Raw genomic sequence first — 24372 nt, forward strand, 5'->3', positions numbered from 1 at the left:
TTACAAGTAATTTTATTAAAAAATATTTACTGAAAAATTTAAAAACTATATAAAATTAAACTAAAATATCAGCTATATTTAAATAATTTTTATATTTCTTATTTACAATTTGTGTTTTCCTTTTAATTCTGATAATTTTCACATCCTTATTCCCCACTTTAATTTTCCATGGTTAATCATTTGAAGGTGTTGTATCTCCTCTGGTTTGTATATATTCTTACAAAACACGTATTATTGTTTGCATAGACACATTGATTATCTACACAAATTATATTGATGGTAGATCTTATTATATTATTGTCATTTAAGATCCAAACATTTTGTTACCTCAGTAATTCTATATATTACTCCATGGTGCTTATGTTTTCTTATAATATTTTTATAGCTTCTTTCTTCATTTAAGTTTTTGGCTTCTCAAGAATTCTTTTAATATTAGTTTGCAATATGAAAAACAATACTTATTTAATGAGTAGCAGATCACTCCCAAATGATTTCACTCATCATTAAAGTCTTCATCACATATTCAATTACCATACACACCTGTGTCTGCCTTCACATTATTTTATTCCATTGCTTTTTCTAACCATATCCAATTTGCAAGGAGAATTTACATGGTGTAAGACACTGTTCTAAATTCATTATGCATAATTCATTTATCATCTTCATTATAGGAAATAGGGTTTCTTCTTACCCCCTTTTTTAAAAGATTTATTTATTTATTTAAATGCAGGCCAGAGGTGCAGGGAGGGTGAGACTATTCATCAGAGACTGAGCAGGGTGCAGAACAGGTGGATCCACTGAAATACACTGCTGAGGGGAGCAGCGGCTGAGACAAGAGAGGTCTTCTGTGCCATGTGGGTCAGCTCCCTGGTTGGGGATGGAACTCGTGCTGCAGTGGCTGCATATTGCTTTAGTGATGAAACTTAACCCCTTGTGCCACTGGGGTGGGGGGGCCCTCTTCTTGCCCCCTTATTACAGCATTAGACACTGAGGCAGAATGAGTTTAGGTAATTTGCTCAAGGTGACAAAGGGATAAGTGGAAGAATCTGGCGATGTGGTTTTATTAATTACAGAACATGGAGATGGCTCTCTGCTACTAACCTCTGTGCTCTGCAGTAGGAACTGCAATGTTGGTTCCTTACATGAGTTATTTAGATGTGTATGTGCATGTGCCTCTGTGTGTGTTTATCCACATGGCCAATGTTATTGCATTATGCTCAGAGTTAAGGACGGTAGCTTACATGATGTTGACTTCTAAAATTTGTTAAAACTTCTCCCAAAGCCTATTATTATGAGGTGAATATTTCTGTGATTTCTGTGAATATGTTTTTAAAGATTTATTTATTGATGCATACAGAACTGGGGTGCAGGCCAGAGGTGCAGGGGCAGTGGGAGGAGTCACCAGAGAAAGAGTGGGGAGCAGAACAGGCAGATGGACAAAGTACATGGCTGAGGGGAGCAGCGGGCAGGTCAGCAGAGGTCCGCCGCACCATGTGGTCACCTTCGGGGCAGGCAGGGATCGAACTCACATTGAAGTGGTTTTAGCTTCTTAGTGCTGTGCTTTAACCAACTGCGCTACCAGGAGGGCCCAATTTTTGTGAATATTTTTAATGTAATTACATTTTCTATTTAAAGGATGGTGTGTTCTATATATGCCCACCCAATCTTGCTTGTGTGATTGTTCTCAAGAACATCTACACCCGCTGCTTGGTTTTATTGTGCCTGATCTATCAATTTAAAGAGGAAATATGGAAAAACCTCTCACCATTATTGTGACTATGTCCATTTCTACTTAACACTTTGATGATTCTTGCTTTATATATTTAGCTCTGTGTTGCTTTCCTATGAGTTATTTTTTATTATTTTACAGCAATTTCTATCCCTACTAATGCTTTTATATTAGACTTTATATTATGAAATATAGATTAAAATGCAGTTGTGAAAAATTATACAAAGAGACCCTCTATCCTTTACCCACTTTCCCCAGTGCTAACCTCTGAAAAATTACAGCAAACATTACAACCAGCAAACATTACAACCAAACAAAATTACAGCAAACATTACAACCAGGGAATTAATGATGCATTCAAGACACAGAGATCACAAGTCTCGCACAGTTGCATTTTTATAGCCACACTCTCTTCCCTCTCCTGTCTAAGTCTACCCAACCTCTGGCAACCACTAAACTGTACCTCATTGCTATTACCTTGTCATTCCTGGACTATATATATGGTCTCCTGCAGTGTGTAGCCTGAGGGGTTGGTTTTTCCCTCAGCCCAGTTCCCTGGAGATACTTCCAGGTTACCAGGTATAGTGATCATTTTGCTAAGCAGTAGACCTCAGTGTGGATCCATCACTGTCCCATTTTATATATATATATATATTTTTTTTCACATCCAGATGAACTTCTATCTTGATTTGAAATACAGACTAGGCTTTGCATTTTGCAATATCTTTCTCCTAGTATTTATTTTAGTGTTGTGAATTATATTTTACGTATTATTTTATATTTCCATTATGACTGCATTGTGGGATGTATATGTATTATTTCAAAGTCTATAATACAGACAAATATTCATCGACTGTGATTTTTCTAGTACCCCACTCATCAAATTAGAGAAAATTTAAAATTTACCAAAATAAAATACTATTAAAGAAAGGAGCCATAGAATATTATGAAGCTCTGCTATAGACAATAGGTTCACTGGACTCTGATTTAGCCAAAAATCATGATATAACTCTTGTGGGAAGCTAAGTAGAAAGGTCACATGACAGGTACAAAAGCCATAAATTCTAATTTTTTCTTATCAAGGAATGAACAAGTTGATCTAAAATTAAAAATCTCTAGGTAGGACTAGAAGCATGTTATTTTGAAATACAGAGAAAATTCCTAGAAGAAATCAATGAAAGTTTTGGAAATGACTCTGTCTGGGGAACAATGGGTAGAGACGGGAAAGAGGATTACTGTTGTTCCCTTAAAAACTTTATGAACCTTTTTAATATTTTACATAGGTAACTTTGATACCATAAAGTTTGTTTTTTCAAAAGGAACTAAGTTGCCAAAGATAAATCATGTTCTATATTCGTTTTGCATGGGAACACTGCTGAGAAGAACAATGGCAACTCCAGTTTCTTCTACGGGAAATGGGCTGGGAAATAAAAGCAGTTACTAGACCAAAAAGGACTGCCCGTCCCTACCAGAGGCAGGTGTGGGCACAGGGCGACATCAACAGTCCCTGAGTTCGGCAGGCTTGGCCAGAAGTGTTCGGAACCTGTCTTCTATATCTCTCCACACAAACCAAGTGGATGTCAGTTTTTCATGTGGTGCATTAGAAAGGAGCTGACTAAGAGTGCATCTAATTTATGCCTAGAGCTATCAAATCTTTACAAACTATTGACACCCGTCTTTAAGAGGGGGAGAACTCAAATATCTCTGAGGTGGGCATGCTAACATTTGAGGAAACAGAATTCCTGCGCCAAGGCAGAGAAAGGGGTACTGAAAAATCATAAGGTGAAGGGGTGAGGGATGAGTGCAGGAGAACCTGTTTTGTTTTGTTTTTTTAAGATTTATTTATTTATGCATACAGAAACTGGGATGTAAGCCAGAGGTGAAGAGAGTGGGATGGTGAGATGATTTACCAGAGAGAGTGGGGAACAGAACAGGCAGATCTACTGATAATAACACTGCTGAGGGAAGCAGTGGGTGAGACTGGAAAGGGCTGCTGCACCACATAGGTTAGCTCCTTGGCCTGCCGGGCATCAAAATCGTGCTGCAGCACCTGGTACTAGCTTAGTGGTGCTGTACCTTTAACCCCTGCACAACCAGGGAGGCTCCAGGACCCAGTTTTTGCTAGGATGCTGTTTCTAGTTCAGAGCCTGGGGCTATTGGAGAGGACAGGTGTGAGCCCAGAGCCCGGAAATTCCAGCTCTAATAGGTTTTCCTCTGCCTTCTACCTCACAGAATCCCCAGAAGGGTCCCCAGCCATGGCGAGTGTGTGGCCCATGGGCAGCTGCCATCACTGGGGGTAGGTAGCACCAGGCACGCAGGACCCAAGGACTCTGATGCCAGATGCGAGGCTAGTCCTACCTGATGTAGTATGTTCCTTCAGGGAAGAAACCATATGTTCAGGGTTTGGGGTTTCTAACCCAGCTTTTCTTCATGACAAGTGGATATATTCCCTCCAGGCAATACTTTTGCAAGAAATAATTATTCTTTCCAGTTGAAAATACAAGTGTTAGTGTTCAGAATAACCATTTGTATGTATCAAGAAGTCTTCTATTCTCAACCATCTTCCTCCAACCGGGAACAGTAAATGCTTGTTAAAAAGTAATTATTCTCTATAAAAATCATTTATCATAAAAATTTGAGTTCTATTAATTTCCGGAGTTACTAAATCTGCCAAATCCTTCATAATAAAGAAGAGACCTATTCCTGGAGTTCACATGTGCAAGGGAAAGATTTAATTTTCTTTCAGGAAATAGTTTAATCTAACAACAAATTTAACAAATATCTAAGATTAAGTGTTTAAAAACTTAAAAACCAGATTTACCTTGAGAGTAGATTTTATCCACTATGTAGCAGCTATAAATAGCTGAAAAAATTCAACAACTCAAGAAAAAAATCAGAGACACAAGACATTTCGAAAGTGTTCATCAGGAAGAGTTGCAGGCCCCATGCTCCCTAGTACCTTTCTCACAACACACTTTCTATTTCAAAGACAATTTCTGGAGCAGTTTTACATTCACAGCAAAATTGAGAGGGAGATAGACGTTTGACAAACATCCACACCCCAGTGTTCTCCACTACCAGCGTCCCCCACACAGAATGTCACATTTGTTATAATCCAAGACCCTGCTTTGAGCCCCCACCCCCACCCCCATCTCCTACATCTGCAGTCTGTGTCAGGATTTGCTCTTACTGGTGAACACTGGCCAAAGATATAATGACCATTATAGTACCACCCACGCTATATTCAGTGCCCTAAAAGCCTCTGTGCTCCACCCTTCACCCCACCCACCACCCCTAACTCCAGGCAACCCCTGGTCTTTCACTGTTTGTCTTTCTGCCTTCTCCAGAGTGTCCTACAGTTGAAATTATACAGTGTGTGTCCTTTGGGGGTTGACTTCTTTGCTTAATATGCATTTAAGTTTCTTCTGTGTCTTTTCACAATTTGACTTCTACATGTACACCTCATACTTTTAAAAAACAAAGTAAAAATGCAATCTAGTCAATAAGTGAATAAAATCTCATCCTCTTAATATTTGGATTATTCACAGTAAATGGTAATTTAGGAACAAAGTCTCCTAGATGTTCACGTTAGCTTACAAATCAGGGGAGTGTTAGCTACCAAGTAAGCTGGCAAGTGTGAGTGAGGCCAACAGCTACTACTCAAGCGGAGGAGAGAGAAGGGAGACAGTGCTAGGGAAACCAGGGGCATGTTCTCCTTTCTCCTTTTCCTTGCTATCCAAAACACAAAATGGGAAAGCCAACTTCCCTTAAGAAGCAGAATATCGAAACATAGGGAAAGTGGGTGACACTGCTTTTACTCTCCTAACCCCATTCCTGTCCTCCTCCAGTCTTGCCTCCACAAAACAATCATCTTAAAAGACAATGGTCAAATCACCTTACTCTTTCCCCTACAAAATTCCATCTGAGGGGTTCTCTGAACACTGAAAATAAAAATCCAAATGAATAGAATAAATCCTTTCTCAAGAGTTCCTTGGCCCTCTGGAGGACCACCAAGCACTTATTTGGCCTTCAATTAAAAAAAAAACCCAAATGACTCACTTGTTTAATAGTCACCATGGCTGAGCCTGGGCCGCACTCTGGCCGGCAGGTCCCAGCGATCTGGTCCACTGGCCCCTCTCACCCTCAACCCCTTCCTATCCTTCTCCTAACCCCCCTCTCATTATTGCCCTGCAGTCTTTCCACTCTGCTTTCACTGCCTCACTCACATCAGTCTCTGCTGATTTGAGGTTAGTACATATGGAATTTTCTCTCCCCCACCCCACCCCACAAAGTGTTGCCTCCTAGGTTCTCATCCCTAAATTGTTCTTTTCCTAAACTCATACCCAGCCTCCCCCCCACACACACACACTGTCTGTTTTCCAGGCCCATGTCTGTTTCCTTCATGGTACTTATCAAAATTGAAGTGACTGGTTAGTTTATATTTTCACATCTATCCCTAAGAGGGACAGTATTCATCATTTAGTATATCACCCAGAACACTCTAGGCTCTCCAGAGTATTTGTTGAGTGAATATATAAGAAAGGAAACCACTTCCTGCAGGTGGAGCCCTCCTGAATGAAGAGGAACAAGTGCAGTGATCAACATGCAAAAATTTATAACAAAAAATTTAACAGGCAACTATAAATCAGACATTCTGCAGGGAAGTAGGGAGGGGAAGGATCAAAGCAGGGGTGGGAAGAGCATAAAGGACTGTGGTAATAGTGCATGGGTGACTTGGTGATGGAAATTCTTTCTTTTAAAAAAAAGATTGGGCCCTCCCTGGTGGCGCAGCGGGTTAAAGCACAGCACTGAGAATCTAAAGCCGCTTCCGCATGAGTTCGATTCCCGCCTGCCCCGGAGGAGACCACATGGCGTGGCAGACCTCTCCTGACCCGCCCGCTGCTCCCCTCAGCCGTGTACTTCGTCGATCTGCCTGTTCTGCTCCCCACTCTGTCTCTGGTGAAGCCTCTCGCCGCCCCTGAGCCTCTGGCCTGTACCCCAGTTCTGTATGCACAAATAAATAAACCTTAAAAAAAAAAAAGATTTATTTATTTATGCATACAAGAACTGGGGTACAGACCAGAGGCAAGGGGGAGGGCGCATTGAGAGGACTCACCAGAGACAGACTGGGGGGCAAAACAGGCAGATTGACTGAAATACACTACAGGCAGGTCAGGAGAGGTCTGACACGCCATATGGATGACCTCCCTGGCTGGGGATTGAACTCATGCTGCACTGGCTGTGGATAGATAGCTCCATAATGCTGTGCTTCAACCTCTTGCATCACCAGGGAAGGTGCTGGGTAATGGAAATTCTATGGGGACTACACCTGTGGAAAAAAAAGCAAACATATGAAACTGAACAATGATGTCATATATATATGTGAAAAAATATATTATTTTTTTAAAAGTTGAATCCTGCAGAGATGTAGGGGAAAGAACACACTCCAGTTCCTTGGCACACACCACTGTGAGAGTTAACACTGCTTGTAGGGAAGGACAAAAATCTCAGAGATTTGTGGTTCTCTGACTCCTAGCCATCTCGCCATCTCCTGAGAGCTATCTGTGAGCTGGGTTTTCTGCACTCTACTCTTGGATTTGAATTTCAGGTATGACCTTGGGCCTGAAAGTTAATGTCCAGTCGAAAGCACCTGACCCACTGCTGCCCTATGTCCTCTCAACACTTCTCTCCCCTGCCTCATCTCCCATCCCCATGTCTATCCTCACCCCCACACCCAAGGCGCCATCACCTAAACAAGCTGGAGGAGTGCAGGGACTAAAGACTACTCTGGTATTGTCCGTGGTAGGCTCTAGGTCTGCAAAGGATTACTTCATATTTTTTTTGATGTAATCACAGATTCACAGGAAAGTTATACAAAGAAATGTGCATCGAGGTCCAGAGCACCCCTCATCCCTCCTTCCCCACTATTAGAACCTTGCCAAGTGCACGATTTCACACAAGTCTGACAGTGGTGCTCTTCATGGGATTGGTCTGATCCCACGGGTTCTACACACACCCATTTGCACATCTGCGTGCAGTTTGATGCAGTTATATCCTATTTGTGGCTTCTCGTAACTTGCACCATAATCACAATGCAGAACTGCCCCCTCACCACACGCTTCCTTTACCCACACTCTTTCTTCCCCCCAAACTAATCCTCAGTCACCACTAACCCATTTTCCACCCTTAACATGGCTTTATTTCAGGAATGCTACAGAGTACATGGGCTTACAGAGTAAGACCTGTTTGCCTTTTCACAAACCATGTATCCCTCAGGTCTCTGTGAGTATTTGTGTCCACTAGGTTGGCTTTTGACCATGTGTCTTGCCTGTTCCTGCATGAGATTTGCCAGCAGCTACCATTAGTTTCACATTGATGATAATGGCATTTTTACTATCTTTCTTTATTTGTCCAGTAATTGTTGAGGTTCTACTAAATATCGGGAAGGCACCAAGGACAAAGAGATAAATCAGACATACTTATGACTCTGCCAACCTTAAAGTCTGATGGAAGAATTTTACATCCCTTTAGACTGGCTTACAAAGAAAATGGAAAACACTGGTACTTCCAGATTTTCTGTAAAATGACCAGAATTTGTGAGAGAGGCTTGAGATGTTAGTATGGTAGGGCTGGGTAAGAGTCAGGAGGCTGTCTTGGGGGATACTGTTTTATAGCGCTATACAAACGCTTGAGAAAGCTCCAATGCCCTCATTACAGCTGGCTGGAAAGAACAACAATGTCAAATAGAGCTGCACCAGGAATACACCTTCCACTACAGCTATTCAAATGAGGCTTGGAAGAAAGAAACATCTTAGGTTTTGTAGGGTACTCATACCCTGTCCCCTGAAATGCCCCACACAATTCCCCACATAAGAGCATGCATTAAAAAAAAAAAAAAATGTCTTGTAGCTAAAGATGCATATCTTGGTCTCTCTAAACAATGACTTGTAGTTCACAAAGTATCTTGGATAATTTTGTCTCTAGAGCTGAGGGGGAGTAATGTAACCATCATTTGTAACAGGGTTATCCAAAACGTTCTCATTACTTCAAGTCTGCTTCCATAAATCATAAACACCGCTTAGTTTGCAAAGTGATTAGTAACTTAAAGGAACTTTTTTAAAAGTCAGTGTGAAGGAGAAATTTTTGTTTTTCCAAAATCTAGTCAAATGTTTAATGAAAAATATTTTAATTGATATAAAGGTTTAGTTAGAAAGATAAAATAAAAAAACGTTAGTTGACATTGCAGAGAATAGATTTTATTTATCAATGTTATGATTAAAAATCTTTAAAAAGAGAACTTCAAAACAGAAAACAAAAACTCAGAAGAAAATATACTCAAAGTTCTGATCATGAAGAATTGCATAGAAACTCTGAACACCATTCCCAGGCCACAGCTTCCACAAATAAAACAACAATAAATATTCAAAGTTCCAAATAATCTCAGCCCTTGATACCCAGGTGGTCCAGAAATGGAGATACATCCCACATCACTGTGTAAGAGTGGAGGTTTCCCAAAGACTAATTTTATCATGATTTCAGTCTGAGGAGTGTTCTAGCGGAAGTGTGGTTGACAAATTCTGCAGTGCTAGCTAAGGAACAGAGGACAGAGAAAGACAGAATGGCCTCCGCTCTCTTGTCCCGTACTTTTGCTTTACAGCCCACAAAGGAAGTACCCCAACCTCTGGAAGAGGGACTTGGTGAACCAAGAAAATGCAGACAAATCAAGACAATCTATAGCCAAAACAGGACTTGGTTTTGGTGGTGAATCTTCACTGTGGCCTTTCTGAAGCAGGAAAACAAGTAGTGTGCCTTCGTGTGATATCAGCCAGGCAGTTCCCCCAGTTCTACGGAGGACTCTGTCCTGTCCCCAAGCTTATGCTGCTGCAAAGACACAGAGGGAAGAGTTCACCTCTTCCACCTCATCCATGATCCACATGTCACAGAACAGTGCAGGTGGAACCACTCATACCTACTGGAGCTGCACATGGAGCAGCAAGTGGGAACATGAGATGTGTGGGCTACTCCTGAAGCAGGCTTCGAGAGATCAACATCCTCATCACTTCATTGCTACCTGCAAGAAGGAGAAAGAGTGAAGGTTTATTATCTGCCACACCAAGACTTCAGTCAAACACTAGTCCAAGGTGCTCCCGGCCTGGCTCAGGGCAGCTGTGGCGGTCAAGCCACTGCTTCCACCCCTTCAAGAGTAAGGATTTTCACAGAACACTCTAACACGCAGAAAGACATCAGGAAGTAAGAAATTAATTTATTGTTTGAAAAACTTCTTTTTCACATTAAATGTCAAATACTACCTTAAAAAAAGATAAATAGCTCATTGATACATTTTTTATATTGATTATATTTTCAAATAAAAATGTTTTGGATATATTGGATATATGTTAATATATTACTTAAGAAGATGTTTATTATAGGTTTTTAAAAAGTAGAATATAAGGCATTACGAAGATGTACCTACAACAACACAGAAAAAAAATTTCCAAGAGGAGACAATTTTAGACTTAAATAGAAAAGGCATACAAAATGTTACTTCTAGGGCCTCCCTGGTGGGGCCCCACAAGGGCCTGAGTTTGATACCTTGCCAAGGAGGTGACCCACATGGCGCAGCAGGCCTCTCCTGTCTTGCCCACTGCTCCCCTCAGCAGTGTATTTCAGATCTGCCTGTTCTGCTCCCCATACTGTCTCTAGTGAATCCTCTCACCTCCTACACACAGTTCTTCTAAATAAAAATAAGCAAAATCTTTAAAAAGTAAAACAAAATATTAATTCTCAGTATAGACACAAGTGATTTTTCTTACTTTTTTAAATGCCTTATAAGTTTTCAACAATCAATATGCCACATTTCCTTGGTAACCAAAAACTGGAATTTTAAAAGAATAACAACTTGAAAGAAGGGGGTCAGCTGTTTTGCTTCAATTTTACAGTGGTCTTTAAAGTCAAAAGAATTATGACACCCCCTTCCCTGTGAGGAAGGAGAAGTCACATATCTCAAAATCAAACCTAACATTTTAGATCTATCCAATAACAAAGTCCATGATGAAACAAGGCCTGCTCACTGCTCACAGGCCTTCCTCTGCTCTTAAAGCAGCCCCACATTACTCCACCAGAAGTCACCGAGACAAGCCTCCACGCCACCTGCTTTTCCTGCAGTGCCAGAGCGCCAGTGGGTTTCACTAGCTGGAGCAGAAGTCCGTGCTGGAGTGGGAAGTAGAGGAGCGTTGGCTGGAGTTCAACTCTAGGCATTTACATACTTTCTGGTCCGAGTTGGACACGCCTTAGCTGGTGCTGGTTTGCTGTGCTGAAAATTCATTAGCAGTATTGACAGAGATGCCATTTAGAACATCCAGCTGATAAGTTGTGGAGTTGCTAGTGATTGAATTGCCTCAAATTTGCCCTTGAATTACTTCACAGAATTTCAGGGATCCCTGAGGTCCAAACATTTTAGAGTGGTAAGGAATAATCACTAATGTCATCTTCAAAATGTCTTCTCGTATATTATCTCAGTCTGAGCCTTCTCTAAAATTTATGAGTGAAAGAGCAGAAGCAGAGTGATTCAGTGACTTGCCCAGGGAGACCAAGAAGAGCCATTGACTCCCAGGCTCAAGCTCTCTGGACAAGGCCAACAAGCTCTCCCAGAGCAGGGTCAGAAGGAGGCAGCCAGAGACTGCTGGGCCTGCTGCGACCCTGAGACCCAGTCAGCATGGGGACAAGCAGGCTGGGCAAGTGGTAACGGCTCTGAAAAGAAGACATCACCTGTGGCAATTTTTACCTTCCAGGATTTGATGGACCCGAGAGTCCCGCACGTACTGCTGAACAGCATAGTCCTTCAGATAGCCGTAGCCTCCATGCATCTGTAAGGCCTGGTTGCAGATCTGCAGGGAGACAGCAACTGGACTGCTTTGATTTCAGAAATAACAAGTAGCTTCTCTCCACCCCAGCCCCCAACCTATCAGATGCCAAAATCCTACAGATAACCATCCAATTCCAAAGAGGGGCTCTGTGTTTAATGTGGTCAGAAAGCTGTCATTTCTTGCTTATTTCCTTCAGGGGAGAAGCTGCTCACAGCCATGTCGGCTGGGATTATATGAAGCTAAGCTGCCATCTAGTGGTGAAGGGGCCCAAAGGCAGACATGGCCCTGATCTGCACACAGAATGCTAAATTTGAGGAAAAGTCAAAGCTTCTCTAAGCCTCTGAAAACAAGAGTTTCATTAGAACCCAACCAAACCTCTGACAGAATGAAGTGTAGAGTGGGCTGGAGCAGGTAAAAAGCCAGCTGTCGGAGTGTCCATGTGGGTCTTCTATATGCAATAATAATCTTAAAAAAAAAAGTTAATAGGGCCCTCCCTGGTGGCGCAGCAGGTTAAAGCACAACACAAAGAAGCTTAAACCACTTCCGCATGAGTTCGATTCCCGCCTGTCCCGGAGGTGACCACATGGCGAGGCAGACCTCTCCTGACCCACCTGCTGCTCCCCTCAGCAGTGTACTTTGTCGATCTGCCTGTTCTGTACCCCACTCTGTCTCTGGTGAATCCTCTCACCGCCCCTGCATCTCTGACCTGTACCCCAGTTCTGTACGCATAAATAAATAAATCTTAAAAAAAAAAAAAAAGTTAATAACCTTTAACCTGAGGAAATTCCTAGTGACTTCCAGTTGACTTTTGACACCCTAGACCTAATAGGTGCCGTCTGGCAGGCCGAGGGCGCCATCACTTACAGTAAAGCATTCATCCGTAGCAAAAAGTTTAGCCATGGAGCACAGCGCCACTGCATCCTCCCGCTCCTCCTGCAGAGCCACTGCTGCGTGGCGGATCATCAGCCGTGAGGCCACCAGCCTTGTTGCCATGTCAGCCAGTTTGAATTGCAGGTACTGCAAGAGGGCAGAAGAGAGCAGACTCAACCGCCTGGTTTACACCAGCACCTGACATGGGCCTCCCATAAGAGCGCAGCTAAGGCACCTTGCCCACCTGACCCGAAGCTCTAAAGCCCTTGCCTGGTCTACTGAGAAGGTGTATCGTCCTCATGTTCGAAATCCACTCTGCTTGTTCTGCACTTCAATATAATTTGCCTCCCTAAAAGACTCTCAGAGAAACAGAGCAGAGCTTCTGGCTGAGTCCCATAACCTCACTTTCAGAGAATGGGTCCACACAGCAGGCGTCACACTGGGTGAATGCAGCCCTACTCCAGGCAGTTCAGGGGTCACAGTGGGTGAATGCAGCCACCTGGGGCAGTTACCTGGTTACTAGCCAGAGGCTCTCCAAACTGCTTCCGGACATTTAGGTGGTCTCTGGTGAGGACAACGGAGGCGTGCGCAGCCCCCAGAGAGCAGGAAGCTAGAAAGGAAGAGTGTCAACATGTCAACTCAGCCAAGCTAGGGCCCTCCACCACCTGGGCCCACCACCTCCCTCACCTACCCCTTTGCGTCCTCACCAACATTGATCCGGCCTCCGTTCAATCCTTTCATGGCAATGAGGAAGCCCTGCCCCTCATTCCCAATTCTGTTGGTCACAGGGACAGCACAGTCTTCGAAGATCACAGCTCGGGTTGGCTGTGAGTTCCACCCGACCTGGCAAAAATCATGGATTGAGTGACTGTGCCTTCACCATTTGGGGCGCGCTTGGGGCCCAAGAGCCTATGAAGCACAGATGTTCCCTCAGCCTGGGACTGAGACCCTGAGAACTTAAAGTGAGGGAAAAAATGAAAAGTTCAGATGTGAGTATTTGTCAGTACACAGACAAACCTATCCAAAAATGTTTTTCGCATTGTTTTAGGACTAGGACAGTCTTGATGTCTAGAACTGATGCCTATGAGTACTTTTTTTTTTTTTTTTGACAGAAAATGCATACAATAGAAAGATTGCTTGTTTTATAAATAGGCCAACACTACACATGAGGGTTTTGCCTTGAACATGTCATTCACAAGTCCATACTGACCTAATAACTGTAACCTTTGTCTTTTTATACAGGCGGCTGTATAAAAGGGAGCTGCACTAAAAACCATAGACAGTGTCTTTAAATAGTCTTATTCCAGGTTTCCTACAAGTACATTCAGACTCACTTCACTTTTCCTTCCAAATATTCCAAGGCTTCAAAGAACTTTGATGCTTGGTGGGCCAGACTTTAAAACCTCAAGACTATCTGAAAACTCCCAGTTGCCTAAAGCTCTGGAAACACTACTGAGTTCACATCGCTACCATTTCCCAATACATCACTTTCAATCATTCCCTTCGGGTGGTAAGAGAAATTTGATTCTCTGACCTTTTAAGTTCTAAATATTTAGCCCACATCTCCCCACAGTCTTCTCGCCTATCAATCACCAGTAAGCATTCTCAACTTTAGTCAAAATGATCTGCATGCTTTGCCGCTGAGATTTTTAACTTTGTTTATTCTTCTCCTTCCAGGGGCAACACTGCCCAGCGCCCAGCCTCCATCAACATCTCAGATGAAATGCCCAGAGATGTCCCTGGTCACTTGAGCCAACACTGCTCTTGTTCTCTTCTAGACACCCATAGTCTCTACCATAAGTCTAAAACTTCCCAACATTGTTGGCCCTTGAACAAAATGAGTTTGACTGTAGGGGTCTACTGTGAGGTGATGATATTTTTTTCTACCTACAGGTTCAACAATCACAGATTCAACCCACCTCAGATTTCAGCAGTTGAATTCCCAGATGTCGAACCCACAGATACAGAGGGCCAAGTTTAGTTATACATGTATTTCCCACTAAGTGGGCGGGGGGTTGGGGATCGGGGGGAATGGGTGTTTGGCACTTGGAACCCCCCAGCATTGTTCAAGGGTCAACTGTACTGGCCTGGGAACTTACCTCTCCAACTAGAATATGGACACCTGAAAGCAAGAATGGAATGAAGTTGTTAACAATATCTAATTATAAAAGAACCAAATGCAAAGAGTTGCTACCTCTTAATTTCTACCATCTCATCCAGTATGTGAAAATTACCATCGTCCCCAATGCAGAGAGGATTCTTTCTCTGATCCTGTCAGAGTCCCTAGGGGAAAGCCCAGCCACTGAGAACAGATAACTGACCCCTGTCCTGTCTGAAGGCCCTGCATCACTGACCACTACCAGAGCCCATGCCTTCCACCAGTCTCGTCTTCCAACCCTCCTTATCTCCACACTCCCTTCCATATGTTCTCACTTCTACTCCTTTCATGAAAAAAATTCATTGTATACAAAACATTGAGTAACTAAGCCCAGGACAAAGCAAGTCCTCATTACTTTCTCATAAAGTTAATGTATAACCAGGGACTTAAAACTTTCAGTTAAATAATGTGTGAAATATGCCAAGTCAAAGCCCAGGCCTGGAGGAAATGGTGCCTTGGAGCAGGAGACAGGCCAGCTGCCTGAGAGACCACAGAAGCCACAACTCCTCTGAGGACCAATGTGTAACTCCTCACCTGGCCTGCAGTCACCTGCCTCTCTAGTCATCACATGCCTCAGGTAAGAATGACCTTTTTTTCTTTAAACCCTGGTGATCTACTATTATCTCTGCCCAGAATTCTTTTCACAGTTGGTTTCTAATACTTCAGATTTCCTTTCAGGCACCATGACCTGAGAGTTCATCCCCATCTGATGAAACTCTCCTAATTAGTGTCAAATCATAGCCCCTTTAATATCCATCTTAGCACCGAGATACTAACAGAAGGTCCTCCTTACTCATGTGTCAGTACTCCCTGACAATAAAGTGCAAATACCAGAGGATAGTCTTTCTTGGTCACTGCCCAATCCCATTACCCAGAAGTTTCTGGTACACAGAGGGCACTCATTAGCTATGTAATGAATGATGAGACAGATGTTTCAAATTTCTCTTTCATTAAAAAATGCCTAAAGCAAAACTATAAAAAAAGAAAACAAAGATGTGAATAAAAAAATACGCATGTTTAGAAGTGAGAGCAGAGAAAGAGAAAATGAGTTAAAGTTGTTTATAGAACTTATTTGCTATTATATGCCAGGCACTAAGCTTATTGTTCTGTCAACAGACTCTAATATTGAGATGGATTCTACCAATGTGTGCTAAGACAATCACCACTTTCTTTAGCACAAACAACTGAATCAGTGTAATTTCACCCTGTAAAATCAGGTCTCAGACTACTTAAATCAGTTTATGTTTTATTACTTCAAACAGCCATTCCTAGGATTAAAAAACCCTAGAGCTATATTATCTTGCAGATTACATACAAGGCCTATATGTCTTATTTATATAAGACAGAAGATGTCTTAGAATTCCAAACAAGGCTAGGAGTAACTTATATAACCTCCAGGAGCTGCATGAGGTTCTGTACACAGTAGGTGCCTAGTAAATACCTACTGTGCTATAAAAGGTAGCACTAAAACTTATCACTTCTAGGCAAAGGAGTTCCAAAGGATCACTAAGGTTGTGCAGGAAAGCCCTAGAAGCTATGAAAAGAGAAGTACATTTAAAGGTCATGTCATTACTTAACTTCTACCCCAAAGTCTCAACTATCACTGCACTTTAGGGGGAGATGACTGTCCTGCTCATTTGTCCTAACAAATCTGATCGGTCTCACCCTTGTCACCAGTTACAGTTACATTATCACCAGTTATAGTTCTGCTGGTAACAGTATGGCTGTGGAATGTCTTATTTCTAGAAATGTCTTACTGAAGGTCCCTAGGGAAACACTCTCCCTTTTACTTTACCAAAATACCCACAATCACCTACAATGAGTTTACGTTGTTTTTATTTAAAGGAGAAAAATGGCCTGTATGCTTTTATTACTGAGACTTTTGGTCAATAGTCGGTCTTCCAAAAGTATATCTTCCTGAGATAACAGAGTACATCAAAATTAGAAGCTAAATAAGAAATACAGGCCCTAAGGGAAGACAGAAGAGATGGCAGAGAAATCCCTTACAATAAACCACAGGCCACTTGTGGAACTGATTCACAAAATCTACTATCCTATGTCATATGCTTCTGCTGAAATCCTCACAGAAGCAATTACTCCCAAGGCAAGCCTATTTCTTGAAATAGAGCAGGGGCTGGTCTGGTAGGTGGCAGAGTCTCAGAACTTAAATTGCTTCATCTAATAACCACTTACCTTTTTTTCCTTCTTGCCAAAGGTGAGGCCAGGGGTTCCCTTCTCAACAACTATGCATGAGATGCCTTTGGGGCCAGGTCCCCCTGTTCGGCACATGACCACATAGGTGTCTGACTCACCTCCACCACTGATGAAGGCCTGAGGGGACAGAAAGGAAGTGCATAGTGATCAGGGATGTATCAATTCGCAGAGCCTGACATCTGGGAAAATAACTGATTCTTCCCAATTACAGGACAGTGGAAGTATAAGGGCATAGGAATACTAAGTGGGGCTGGGTCAGGGAAGCATCTACATTGACTGGGGCATCTGGGGTCTAGATGATGAGACTGTAAGAGCCATAGACAAAAATGAATGAAACTATCTGGAATCAGATCAAGAGAGATAAAAACAGTGACAATGAACCAAGTGAAATGGGTTAAAGGTTCTCTTCCCTGTGTGTACAAATCCTATGAGGATATCAACTTGTCAATAGAGAGGATGTAGGTAGGCAACAACATCAAGAAGACAGGAACAACCTCCCTGTATTTCTGGGAGGGAAATATGCCAGTACCTTGGAGCCATTGAGGACATAATGATCTCCTTGTCGTTTAGCTGATGTCAGAAGGGATGCAGCGTCACTTCCACTTCCTAAGGCACGATCAGAAGGGAGCAGAAGGGGAGAAAGCCAGAGAAATTGAAGGTTTAAGTTAGGAAGTCTTGCCTAAATTAACAACTGTTCCGTTTGAGCCAATAAAAATCCAAATGGGGGCCCTCCCTGGTGGTGCAGTGGGTTAAAGCAAAGCACTAAGAAGCTAAAGCCACTTCCGCAAGAGTTCAATCCCAGACCCGGAGGTGATCCACATGGCACGGCAGACCTCTCCTAACCTGCCTGCTGCCCCCTTCAGCAGTGTACTTCGTCGATCTGCCTGTTCTGTTCCCCCAATCTGTCTCTAGTGAATCCTCTCACCGCCCCTGAACCTCTGGCCTGTACCCCAGTTCTGTATGCACAAATAAATAAATCTTAAAAAGGATTCTTTGTACTTGGTGAAAAACACTTAAAAGCAAGCACATCATATGTCAGCCTGCAGTGAGCACCTGCAAAGAGGGTTTGGTTTGTGCTCAAAAAGCCTCTGCCATACAGGCCTCTAAAGCCTGTGTCATCAGGCCACAGACTCTTACACCATAAGCAAACTTCTCGGTGAGCCATTGTGTATTTCAACAGACGAGGAAGTGATCAGTGAATACAGAGTAACCACTCTTGCCTGTGGACTGGCAAACTCACCTGGTTCAGTAAGGCAGTAGGAAGCAAACTTCTCCATGGTACAAAGTGGTGGGCAAAATTTGTGTCTCTGTTCCTCATTTCCAAAGGTATCAATCATCCAGGCACACATGCTGACAGGTACACCAAGAAGAAAAAACATTGACAGACATAAAGACAAAAAAGAAAAGGAAATTTGAGTGAGGAGGAGAAAGAAAGAGAGCAAAGGCAGTCAAGCTGAGTGAAGCATTGAGAGAGTGAAAGGGAAAAGTCACCATTGAGAAGAATTAACATTAAAGGAAAGGCCTGCTTCAAAATAGTCTAGCTCTTCAAGGATAATTAAACCTGGAAGACAAGTTCCCTATTTATCTGAAATTTCCCAATCAACCCACAAGAGCACTTGATTGTGCATTCTGGCTTGGGCACTTACTTGTGGATGCTTATGTAGGCTGTGGTGCTGGTACAGCCTGTAGCCAAGGCTTCAAAGATGACAGAGGTATCAAGCCGTGACAGTCCAGCACCACCTACGTCGGTTCGTACGTAGACACCCCCAAAGCCTAGCTGGGCTGCCTTCCGCATCACATCCACTGGGAAGAGCTCCTATGTACCAAAGAGAGTAGGGACACCAGTCACAGATGGACTCTTTTTTTAGAGGTACAGTGAAAGCTTGAGATGCTTGCATTTGGGAGGGTGTAGGAAGTTTCTTAATATGCTTGTCATCTATGTGGTAGTAGTTTACATACATTCTCCAAAGACTAGTTTTTTGGCATTGAATTTTTTTTTTTTTTTTTTTTTTTGTATATCAAAGAGCTTTCTTGGTTTCAAGTGTCCAGTTTTTTGTTTTTTTTTTTTTTAAGATTTATTTATTTTTGCTTACAGAATTGGGGTACAAGCCAGAGGTGTGGTGGGTGAGAGGATTCACCAGAGTGGGGAATGGAACAGGCAAATCTACTGAAATCCAATCCTGAGGGGAGCAGTGGGCATGTCAGGAGAGGTCTGCCATGCCATGTGGGTCACCTCCCTGGCTGGGGGTCAAACTTGTAGTACAGTGGCTTCTGTTAACCTGCTGCACCACCAGGGAGGGCCCTCAAATGTCCAAATCTTTGTGCAATTTTTTTTAAAGGTATTTACAAGATAATGAGGATGCTTCCTATAAAACGAAATCAGGCAATTACCAATATGCTCATTTGCAGGAAGGGTTGTTAAGTGGAGATTAAACACTGAAGAATCTGGAAATTAGGAGATAGAAGGATCATCAAATGAGGCACAGGAAAACTCCTACCTTCTGGTCCCACTCTGCCATATTTGGCGCCATCTCCTGGGCAGCAAAGGCAAAGGCCACTTTCTGAAATTCTTTCTGCTCTTCATTTAGACCTATGGAAGCTGTAGGTCAACAGATGAATCAAAAAGTTATGGTATATTTATACAATGGAGTATTTACTCAGCAATAAAAAAAAACATGCCATTTGTGGCAACACAGATAGAGATGGAAGGGATTATGCTAGCCAAAATAAGTCAGAAAGAAAACGACACATATCAGATGTCTCACTTATAGGTGGGAGATAGAGAAACCAAACAAAAGGTCAAGAAAAGTCAAAACTAGCAGGCTGAAGCGCACAGCAAGGGGTGGGGGGCAAAATAGGGTAGGGAACATAAGGAAATAGGGTGGTGGTTCATGGGTGATACAGTGGCATTGAGAACTATGGGGGCTATAACACGTAAGAAAAAAATCAATGCAAAAAAAAAAAAAAAAAGCCGTGGGTCAAAATGATGTGTGTTCAGTTCCAGGACAGGGCACAAGAAATAACACTGCAAACAGGAGACACCACACACCAGGACACAGTGCAGCCTTGAAAGCCCAGAGAATGGCCACATCCACCAGTAAGAAGCTGCGGTACACCTCTTCCTCTTCTCCGTTATGGCCAAGGGAACTGGCTAGCGTTATTTATGCTCTTTTCAATACATTTTATCTCTTCCTCATAAATCCACATTAAATATAGACACATAAGACCCTCCTTGTGGCGTAACAGGTTTAAGCGCAGCACTATGAAGTTATCCACAGCCTCGGTAGCAAGTTTAATCCCTGGCCTGGGAGCTCCTCTGTCTCACTGGCTGCTCCCCTCAGCAGTGTATTTCAGTCAATCTGCCTGTTCTGCTCCCCACTCTGTCTCTGGTGAATCCTGTCATCCCCGCACCTCTGGCCTGTACCCCAGTTCTTGTATGCATATATACATCAATCTTTTAAAATAAATAAACACACCATTGACCATCATATAATGGTAAATGTTTTGCTGTTGCTGTTTTCTGTATGATGTCCTACCTTTTCTGTATTGATATTCTGGACAATCCTTGCCCTATCTAAGTCAACCTACTAGTGGTTGTCCGTCAACACGTTCATTTAAAAAAAAAAAATCAATTGGGAAAGGAAGCTAAGTGTACTTTTACTTACCTTCCAAATTAAGGAAAAGATCCTATAATAAGGTCATTTATTTGGCAAGCTCAGACATTCCTTTACAACACAGATGATAAAGCGAAGTTTCCCAGGTCTTGTTAATCTGTTTTCTATTCTAATACCTAACAGTTGACTTTGGTAATTCCTATACTTCTGGGCCTAGAATACTAAAAAGCTAAGAACGGGCCCTCCCTGGTGGCGCAGTGGGTTAAATCACTGCACTAAGAAGCTTAAGCCACTTCCGCATGAGTTCGATCCCCACCTGCCCCGGAGGAGATCCACATGGCGGAGGAGATCCACATGGCGTGGCAGACCTCTCCTGGCCCGCCCACTGCTCCCCTCAGCAGTGTATTTCTCGATCTGCCTGTTCTGCTCCCCACTCTGTCTCTGGTGAACCCTCTCACCCTCCGATTCTCTGGCCTGTACCCCCAGTTCTGTATGAACAAATAAATCTTTTAAAAAAAAAGCTAAGAACAATGAATGGCTTTAATGACACCAGCAGGGAGATAGTGAAGATTTACTGAAGTTTCTCTAGATTCTAATACATCTTATGAAGAAAAAAACTACATTATAAAGGTACATTATCAGAGGTAATATTCCTTAGGAGAAAAATGTCTATAATCTCCTCATGAAACAGAGCGATTATCCAATTCACAATTTAGTTATCCCCTGCTTTTTGCAAGTTCACCGTATGCCCTTTCACTTTTACTAAAGACCTGTATTCGTACCTGTTTTCCATAACCCAAGAAATCAGAGTAGGAGCTTTACTTTTATGACAGAAGGCAAAAAAGTGAAAATAACATTGGTTTACATATCAGTGTTGGTCTTGCAGCAGCTACTGCCGAGGCAGTGTGCACCCCAGGCTGGCAATGTGACCCTACCAAGTGCCACAAATTCCCCAGCACCACAGGAACTCAGATATTTGTCATATTATCCCTGCTTTCACTATATGTTAGGATGAGTTTAGGGGTTTTGTGTTAGTTGCTATTAGGAAGATTGCTATTGGGAGTGCTAATTTTTTTTTCATATAAATTAGTGGTAACTGCTTCTTTTTAGCTTATGACAGTTTAATTGGAACACTCTTCCCTTTGTTAGGATGGTGGGAGAAACCTGTATCATCACTTTACAAATTTTCTTTAAATAGCCTGTCATCTTAATGGCATGAACACTTTTTTTTAACATATTTTTTCAAAAACTACAAAGAAACAAAGATATATTGGAAAACAGAGCTGTAAGTCAAATATGTAATTAACTGAGGTCTAAAATATGTTTAATGTTTGCGAAGATTAATAACAGATTTCAAGTGAGAGACAGCTAGAAGTAAACCACCTAAGTAAAACTATGAAAAACAACTGCTTGAGGATAAAGAATTTAGAAAATATTAAAAACATAAATCTTGGGAACTAGCACCCAACTACATGTTCAGCAATGTGGACAAGATGAATAAGATTTGTATTTTTTGCATATATTTCTCTTTTGTTGTCTTTGTACTGCCATTTTGAAAGGACCACCTGCCTCAGGTACGCTGCTAAGGAAAAAAAAAAAAAAAACATCATAACTGTCTTAATGGTGGTGAAAACACTGAGGTACATAGTGCCTCATATAAGTGTTAAGAGGAGAATAAAGGAAATGTAGGGCTCTATATTACCTCCTAAGACTTTATCCTTCAGTGCTAAACATATGATCATTATGAGTGAGGTGAAGCTAATGAACAATAAAAGACTGAAAGCACACTGAACAAAAATCTATCTCAGTGTCTGAGAGTGAACAAGAGGGCATTATTTGGAGAAAATAATGTGGAAAAGGCACATGGCTTCCAGGCAAGAACAAGGATAGGTTGCACAATCTGTTTTTGTGGGACAGACCTGGGCATCAATACTCACTGAGTATATGAACCAGGACAAAAGATTACCTGTATCAGGACTCTCATTAAAATAGGAAACTCAGAAATGAGAAGCACAGACCAAAACCCATGTTGGTTGTTACTCTCAAGAATAGGGATTAATAATTCATGGTGGGCCCTCCCTGGTGGCACAATGGGTTAAAGCACAGCACTAAGAAGCTAAAGCCACTTCAGCATGAGTTTGATTCCCCAGCCCCAGAGGTGATCCACAGGGCGCAGCAGACCTCTCCTGACCCACCTGCTGCTCCCCCTCAGCAGTGTACTTTGTCAGTCGGCCTATTCTGCTCCCCACTCTGTCTCTGGTGAATCCTCTCACTGCCCCTGTACCTCCTGCCTGTACCCCAGTTCTGTATGCATAAATAATTAAATCTTTAAAAAAAATTTCACGGTACCCAGGACCAGGAATCAGGTCACTTGTCTGCACAAATTTGCTCCTGTAGATCATAACTCAAAGATCATTCACAAAAGAATATTTATTGAATATTTACTATGGAGCAGTGCTGGGGGTTACAGAGGATGACATAGAGTAAACATCTTACTGTCTTAGAGAAGTGCTACATAATTTCAGTCCTAGCAAAAGCTCAATCAATGTATACAGTTATTATGATTTGACAAGTACATGGTTATTTCTTAAAACAAGTAGTGCAAAGAACAAAAGGTTTAAGAAAAAAGATTTTAATTGCATCCTAAGAAAATAACAGGGAATAGTTGTGTGCAAATTATATGGATAACTAAATACATCACAATTTCACATTTTTTAAAGGCAGATAAACAAATCAATTTTAGAAAAGGGACTGCTAACAAAGTCATTGTTTGGAGAAAATAATGTGGGAAAAGCAAGTTAAATTATACACAAGAAACCATGGTCACTAAATAAAAATCTCGAGGTTTCCAAAACACATCAACTATAATAACAAAAGAAAATAAAACAAAAGCCACCCATCACTAAGTTTGTTCGAGTTACTGATTAAGTTCAAGAAACCAACCACACATACTAACATGGGAAAGCAAAAATTGGAAAAGGGTCCAAACGAGATAAGGAAATCCTATTTAGCAGCACAAGTATAAAAAGCAAAAATCCCAAAAACTCTAACCTAGAAACTTTATTAGAGAGTCAGCAGTCCTACTTGAGAACAGACAAGGAATACGGAGTTGAAACTCTGGTTCTAAGATAATTAGTGGTACAACTTACAGTAAGTCAGACACCTCTTATGTGTACCTGTTTCCGTATCCCCATTGAAAAATGAGGGGTCGCACTAGACACTGAGTAAACTTCCTTATCTGGCTGGCAGGAGGGAGGACAAAGCTTAAGAGCCAGGAGCTCAAACACAAGATCCCCGGCCGAAAGACGGTGTGGGAGTGAAAGAGTGGCAGGCGAGGCTGGAGAGACACCTAACCCGGAACGGTCAGCTACGTAGACAGATTGGGGGTAACCAATAAGGAGTAACGGGATCGCGCGAGAAGCCTATCTCGAGTGGGAGGTAGGGCCAGGGTGAGGCGAAGGCCGGGGTAACAGGCTGGAGTAAGGGGGCCGGTCTGGAGGTGACAGCGGTGCCAACCACCGAAAAGGGACGGTGCACTCCGTGGGCGCAGACCGAGACCCGCAGGCTTATTCCGGACACGTGCACCCTCGGGGCAAGCCTTACGATCGATGCAGGAGGTCAAGCTCCGGCGGCCACTCTCGGCTGGGGCCAGGAGACCACCGCGCAGGCGGCCCAGTTGCGCTCCCAAGAGCAGGTAACCACTTCGCAGCATACTCGCTCCAGCTTCCTTAGGGTCTGCGAGCCCTTGACCTCGGTGGCGCGCACTCTAGCACGGTCCTCCAACCCATCTCGCACTGCGCCCTGGGAGTTGTAGTGCACCCAACTACTCTCACTGCCGGGTTCAGGCGAGCCTGTGCTAGGAAAGAGGACTACAACTCCCAGAGATCCCTGGAAGCTCCGAGAAAGTGAGACGTCATCAAC

General features: G+C 42.6%; 1 protein-coding gene across 3 annotated transcripts in view; it reads right to left on the minus strand.

Moving 5' to 3' along the window:
* Positions 1–24260, minus strand: part of ACAD8 (acyl-CoA dehydrogenase family, member 8) — a 26052-nt gene extending 1792 nt beyond the window's left edge. Inside the window, exons 1-12 of one of the 3 annotated variants that reach the window (XM_012729329.1) lie at positions 24055–24260; positions 19336–19436; positions 18484–18653; positions 18078–18187; positions 17367–17443; positions 16817–16954; positions 13173–13308; positions 12978–13075; positions 12460–12612; positions 11514–11616; positions 9699–9800; positions 9011–9610 (exon numbers count right to left, since the gene is read on the minus strand). In XM_012729329.1, coding sequence (XP_012584783.1) covers positions 9748–9800; positions 11514–11616; positions 12460–12612; positions 12978–13075; positions 13173–13308; positions 16817–16954; positions 17367–17443; positions 18078–18187; positions 18484–18653; positions 19336–19436; positions 24055–24163 — 1248 coding nt within the window. In that variant the 5' untranslated portion in view covers positions 24164–24260 and the 3' untranslated portion in view covers positions 9011–9610; positions 9699–9747. Of the gene's footprint in view, positions 1–9010; positions 9801–11513; positions 11617–12459; positions 12613–12977; positions 13076–13172; positions 13309–16816; positions 16955–17366; positions 17444–18077; positions 18188–18483; positions 18654–19335; positions 19437–24054 lie in introns of those variants that run through there. The other 2 variants (XM_012729330.1, XM_004689079.2) reach the window with 2 other exon arrangements.
* Between the last annotated feature and the right edge of the window lie 112 nt (positions 24261–24372).

This window comes from Condylura cristata, unplaced genomic scaffold (assembly GCF_000260355.1).
Source record: "Condylura cristata isolate star-nosed mole 26May11 unplaced genomic scaffold, ConCri1.0 scaffold00025, whole genome shotgun sequence".
In the NCBI taxonomy this organism is placed as follows: domain Eukaryota; kingdom Metazoa; phylum Chordata; class Mammalia; order Eulipotyphla; family Talpidae; genus Condylura; species Condylura cristata.